Here is a 6,804-nt window from a genome sequence, read left to right as displayed (position 1 = left end):
CCCCTTCAACTTCTGCGAAGAGAACGAACACCAGGCAGTGAGGACAAGCACCATGGAGAGTCAACAGCTTCATGCTCTCCCTGTGAGTGTCCGGGGGCAGCAAACTAGACAGGATGGGCCTTCAGAAACACCCTCATTATCAGTGATTATCTCAGGAACATGCAGACGCCTTGCAGAAGTGAGAACTGAACCGGGATTTCGCAAGAGGGGCAGGCCTGCGTTTCACTGACGGAGCACTTCAGTTAAGGTCTTGGGTTCTCCAGTGGAACAGATGGCAGCCAGCAAGACGAGATGCTGGGAGGCCTCAGGGAGCCTCTCCCGGTCCGATGACTGAGGTAGATGAACCCGTGTCCCGGCTTGGTATGAAGCGGCTCCATGCGCCCAGATTGGAACGGCTCTGGTGATCCAGAGCCGTTCCCCTTTCAGATCTGTCCTCCCAGATCCGTGCCAAGTTTTAACCACCTCCCTGAAAACGTGGTTAAAGCCACCATGTGTATTTCACGCACATTTCCATCATGCCGCTGACCCATGCACTTTCTGGAAGGCAAAGCACCAGAGTAGCAGATCAAGGGATCTCTCTGGGAAGCAAGCTTGCACTGGTACGTCCCCCGAGCAATTACAGAAAGCTGAGTTCCGTGTAAGAAGAAAAAGCTGCATATAAATCTAATAATCAAGCAAAATTGTACATGTGATAGCCAGATAAATGACACTCTTGGTCCCTGACCCAAGTCGCCACCACCTCCTAGTCCAAGGGAAGACAGTCTGGTGCCTGCCAGATGTCTGGGGTTACAACTCCTACCAGTCCTACTCAACATGGCCAGTGGTAAAGGATGATGGGAAGTGTAGTCCAAAGTACCTGCAAGGCACTGTGACTTCATGCCACTACAGTGCATGTGCTCTTGTGAAATCCTTACTGGTGGATACAGCTGTAAGCTATGCTATCTATCTATTTATTTGGAATTCTTGTATGCTGCCCCATTCGCATAAGCCTCGGAGAGGCTTCCAACAAATAAATAACAATACAAATACAGAAAAACTGGAAACATCCAGGCAAAATAATTTAAAACCAATAAATAAATTAGCAATTAAAATACTGCTTAAATAAAATGGTCTTGGTCTGGCACCGAAAACAAATAACGGCGCCAGGCAGACCTCTTTGGGGAGCGCATTCCATAGATGGGGCGCCACCGCAGAGAAGGCCCTCCTCTGGGTACTCACCCTCCTAATAACTTTCACGGAGGGCTCCTGGAGAAGGGCGGGAGGGCAGATATGGATGCAGGTGCTCCTTTAGATAACATTTCCTTGAGAGCCTGCTGGGTCCAAGCCACAACTGGGGTAGTTGGATAAGTGCGAAATAGATTCACAGGAGTCTGGATTCGGATCTGGATGAATCTGAGCTATGCATTAGACAGCGTTTTCTGGCTCTCGTGAATTCCGTGGACTTGCAGACCGTTTTTTCCTGTGGGGAACAGGAGTGAGTTGTGCGAATTTGCATTTGTATTAGCATAGAAGTGCACCTTAGCGCTAATGTGCCCTTGAACAAGTAGCATGGATCTGGACTTGTTCAACCCTGAAAGGGCAACAGTCTAACCATGAGTGTGCAATGGAACACACGACACGGCCATGCACAAAACAGTCGGAACAGATTGAACAAAATGCCTCCATCTCTGGTCCCCACACATTACGCAAACCCGTCAAGTCCACACTTCTCGGCACCACCGGAAACCTATTGCATGGCAATCCCAGCTGCCTGTAAGGAAAAGCAATAATTTTTGCTCGAGAGATTGGAAGGCGCCGAACGCCGACAAATGTTTCCTAGGGCTTAGTGCCGCCCCTCAGTCGTGCCCGTCCTTTCCCAGAGTTAGATGGTCCATCAAAAAGAGGGGAAAAAACACAAGAAAAAGTAACATGAAGAAGAAAGAAAAAGATACCAAGGGACCTTACACAAAAATTACATAAAGCACTAAGGGCAAGAAGTTACATAAAAAGTCAATACTTATTACTTTCCATCAATTTTATAACTAGATTTGACTTAATGATACCTGGCTATTTTTAAAAAAAGCCCTTTAACATGGGTATCAAGTAAATAGTAATTCACTTTATAACATATCCACAAAGACATCAACAATTAATAATTGATTTTTTCTTTTTTCCTAAAAATAAAATATAATAAAAAGTTAGATTCATAAATCAATTATATTAATTTGATCACTGTATACATAATACTTAATAATATACTTTCCATTCTTTTTAGATTTATTTTAAGTGGTGACAAAGCATTTATATGGTAATTATGATTCGCTAATAATGTCTATAGATTCTGTTTTTTCTCTCAGTTGCTAAATAAAGTGCATATAGTATGCTTTCCTCTTAACATAAAATTCTTCAACCAGTCTTCTGTGCAAAGCTGATCAGTATCAGCTAGGTCGTCATTACATGAATTTTATTTTTTTCCTCTCAATTATTAGGTAAAATATCTGGTTCATCCATAGAACTTATAAGTGAGGGCCAGGATGATGCCAAGGCACCCTCACTTCAAAACAGCAACAACAGCAATTTTGTCCTACCAGCAGCGTGACTTGCTGTGAAATGGACTTCTGCTAGTACGGCAAACTGTGGGGTCAGAAGGTTAAAAAAAATAATTCTGGATTGTGCTGAAATGGACAGACTGACTTTGTCTCTGAAGGAGAAAGAGGATGCATACTTCTATCAAACTTGGAACTCTTTTTATTATTGGCTAGAGAAACGAGACTATGCGTAGACTTGAATATGTTTACGGGTTGCTATAAAAAATAAATAAATAGGGAACTGACCCAGGTCTGATGTTTCTGATGATTTATGTTTTTTAGTTTCTTTTTTTTTAGTTTGTAGAAAATAATAATAAAATTTACTTAAAGAAAAAGAAGAAGGTCACCTCTGCCTTTGGGTATCAGCCCCTGGAACAGGTCACCTGTCTTTGCCACATATTCCATGGCGTGCTCTTTGCGGTGGCTCCCAGACCATTCCTCAACATGCCCAATGTGGCCACAGCCAACAGCAGTTGCGTGCCCTGGGATGCGCAGTCCTCTGCTCCCAGGAAGGATCGTAATTAAAACATTAGAACCCTCACCTGAAAAGCTTGTTGAAGTGAAGCCTTCTTCGGCGTATGCCTAAAAGCAAAACAGGGTGCCCAGTGGATCTCTTGGCCAAAGGGAAGGCATTCCAGAGATGGCCTGTATGGGTAAGGCATGATCCTATGTGTGTTTAGACAGAAAATGGGCCTGAAGTTCTAGCAAACCCAGCCGGCTGTGTCAACTGGGGCATCCTGAGAACTGTAGACGTTCTGTCTAAACGTGCGTAGGATTACACCTTTAGGATGCCATGTCTAGACAGATAAAACTCCCTGCTTTCCCGAGCCATCATACTGAGACTTGTAGGATTTTTCCTGCCTAAACTTGCATTGGATGGTTTCCTTTGTTTCTAAAACCCATTAACTGGCCACTTCAGGGAACTGGGGTGCTCCAGGTGGATTTTTCCCTCAAATAACGCTTGAATCTGGAGTCATCCCATGAAACTGATTGGTGGGAGGTTTAGGTCAGAGAAAAGGAAGTATTTCTTCACACAGTGTATAGTTAAACTATGGAATTTGATGCCATGGGAATTGGTGATGGCCACCAATCTGGATGGCTTTTAAAAGGGATTGGACGGGTTCATGAGAGAGGGGGCTATCCATGGCTACTGGCCTTGCTGGCTATGGACTCCCTCCTTCACCAGAGGTGGGCTGCCTGCATGGACCAGTTGCTGAGGAGCTGGGCCGGCGGAGGTCCTGTGCCCATCCTGCTTAGGGATGCTGTGGGCAGCTGGTTTGCTGCCATGTGCTTGGACTGCAGGCCTAGACAGACCTCTGGTCTGTTCCAGCAGGACTTTCTTGTGTTCTCATGATGCCTCCCAGCATTACTGGTCCTAAGCTCTGTGTATTCATTCCATCCTTTCCTCCTGGTTTGTTTCCCTTGATAATAAAATGCAGTTGAGGTGGAAAAACAGGAGGGTTCCAAATTTCTCCAGTTTTCCCATTTCTGACATAGTAACCTTTTTCTCCCATGTTTTAGACTTTTTAAAAGTTGACATGGAAAGTCATAGTCATTTTTTCTGTGTATTTCTCCCGACGATTTTGCCTAATACACATTCTTCAGTAGTTTTCCTAACATAATACATGTTGAACTTTCTTTTCCCTGGAAATCCGTTAGCACGCAGTTGTAAGAGTGCTGGACTAGGACTTGGGAGATCCAGGTTCTAGTCCCCCCAGCTGTGACTGATGAAATGCGATTGGCTGATGTTCAGCCAATCACTGACTCTCGGCCTCACCTACTTCACAGGTGAGGATAAAATTAATTTAATGAAATAATAATATACACATTTTGGGGTGTGCCTTTTCTTAATATACGCCTTTTTGTATACATTGTTTATTGCAGAATTCCACTGCAAAATTATGAGAAGTGCCAAGTTCAAAGGCTCCTGGAGATTTGCTTTGCATATTGATTCAGGGATGCATAATTAAGTATATCCCTATTAAACCATAAACAATACAGGTTTGATGACATCATCTGAATTGCCTGTAAAATTCTGCCAGTGAGGTATGCTGGGAGTTGTAGGCCTTTTTTCTGGATGTAAACGTACATAGAAGTGGGCAATCAGATGGCTGAAACTGGCTACATAACCTTACCCTCCACTCAGCACAAATGGTTATTACACCCTGAGTAATGTAACCGGCTGTGCTGCTTCCGCTACTTTCTAATACTTTTGTAAACATGTTCAATATATATTTGAAAGTGCTTCCCAGTGGTTAGAGTGCGGGGCTGGAATTCAGGAGAGCCAGGTTCAAGTCCTCCGTCAGCCATGAAATTCACTGGGTGATTGTGAGCCTCTCACTCTGAGCCTAGCCCACCTCACAGGGTTGTCAGGATAAAACAAAACTGTATAAACCCCCTTGGGTTCCTCACAAGAGGACAGAAGGTGGAATAGAAATGCAATGATGATAATATTTTGAATGCAATAATTATTACAATAAACAGAATGATCATATGTTTTTCTGAAGTGAATTGAACAGCCAAGAGTCAGTGTATAAAGTCAGTCTGAAAGCTGCACAACACGATATTAAAACAAAACTAATGGTAAGAAAGTACATTTCTTCCTTTACTGTGGCCTGCCTGGACAACCCCAACACCGCTTTGGGCATGTAATTAAACACCCAAGTAGATCTACAGTTAAGTTCTTCTAGGACATCAATTTCAGGTGAGAAAAATGTGACCAGATTTCAGTCTCCTCCCTGGTACAGTTTTCTTTCTATCAACCAAAACATACTGTGGGAACAAAATTCCCCCAGATTTGCCTAGGAATAGTTCTGTGGGGTACTTGTGAACCTTAAATAAAGGCACAAGAGGAGGATAAGTACAGATCACCTTGTTTCCTTTGAAAGCCAACTAAACCAGACAAAATCCATAGAAGGAAAGCTTTGTTATGCTGAGCTGAAGCTTGTAAGCCAAACTGCTGTTCCATGGGTTAAAGAACAATAGAGCAAGAGTTGTTGCTATTAAGATTTTATTGTTTTGCACTGCTGCAGGTCTTATAACTTGTTCTACCTGAAACCTGCTATCTATTCTTATGCCAGTTAAAACACTCCTAGGGAGAACCATAAATCAAAGGCCTTTCATAGGCTGCTTTGCTCAAGGAAGTTTTGTCTGGGGCAACTAAGTCACCCCAAATAGGACTAATGCTAGGTTTCAGATTGATCCAGCATTAAAACACAGCTTCTCTACCTGTCTGGGATTATTCCTTCCTGCCCTTGTTCTATTTCTGCACTTTTAAAAGTGTGAGTTAGCTAGGGAGAAGATCAACCTCAGTGGGTTTCTCATGCTACCTTTCCAAGATGGAAGCACAATCTGTGATGCAAAGGAGATTCATTCCATTGCTTTTGTATGTTTCAAGCAAAAAAACTGACCTTTCACTGGGAGTCAAAACTGGATCTTCTGAAAGCATAACAACGCAAAGACTCTGGCTTCTGCGAGGAGAGAGAGAATGAGGGCCATGGACCTCACAGGGTGACTTTGAACCAGCCAAAGACTCTTGGTCTAACCTTCCTCACTGGGTTGTTTTTGTGGGAATAAAATGGAGAGGAGGAAAAGCTTGGGTTCCTTGCAAGGGAAAGAAAGGTGGAGTGCGTGTGCACCATCGTCCGCATCGTTCTTCGTCATATGGAACTTGCTTCCACAAGCTGAGTGGTGGCCACCAACTTGGATGGCTTGGGAAGGGGGTTGAACCAATTCTGGGAGGAGGAAGGAAGTTACCATGACTGCTAGTCCTGAAGGTGGTATGTTGTCTCCAGGAAGAGAGGCAGTACACCACGTGCCGGGATGCTCGAGTTGAGGGTTTCTGTTCCTGCTTGTGGCCACACATGAGCAGAATGTAGAGCTGGTCTGACCCAGCAGTGCTTCTGTTTGTAATAAAGCGGATTAGAAACGAAGCCTATTCTGGTCGGCTCTTGAGCGCCATGATAAGCCTTGCTGGGTTGTGAGCTACTCTTATTCCAAAGCACTTTGATGTGTTGTCTGAACCCAACAGCATGGCCTGATAGCAATAAACAAACTTGGCTCACAGTCCAGCGTAGCTTATCATACTGTGTGAACGTGTTGTTATCATGCATGTTCAGATGGTGGGGACGGGGGAAGGAGAGGGGCAGGAAGGGCATCAACATTGGTTAAAGGATGTTGCTAGGGCTGTGCCTGGGGGGCCTTGCACCCAGATTAATGCCCAGTTCCCGAAAGGCCC

The 6,804-nt window shown here is 44.1% G+C and overlaps 1 protein-coding gene across 1 annotated transcript in view; it reads left to right on the top strand.

Annotated features, from left to right (window-relative positions):
* The first annotated feature begins 326 nt into the window (after positions 1–326).
* The window catches only part of SKOR2 (SKI family transcriptional corepressor 2), a 38,983-nt gene continuing 32,505 nt past the window's right edge, over positions 327–6,804 (top strand). The window contains exon 1 of the mRNA XM_044431045.1: positions 327–335. Coding sequence (XP_044286980.1) covers positions 327–335 — 9 coding nt within the window. The remainder of the gene's footprint in view (positions 336–6,804) is intronic.

The sequence above is a fragment of the Varanus komodoensis genome, unplaced genomic scaffold (assembly GCF_004798865.1).
Source record: "Varanus komodoensis strain SLA01 unplaced genomic scaffold, ASM479886v1 scaffold22, whole genome shotgun sequence".
Classification (NCBI taxonomy): Eukaryota; Metazoa; Chordata; class Lepidosauria; order Squamata; family Varanidae; genus Varanus; species Varanus komodoensis.
Note: the sequence above shows the minus strand (reverse complement) of the source record. Positions and strands in the feature narration are given on the sequence as shown.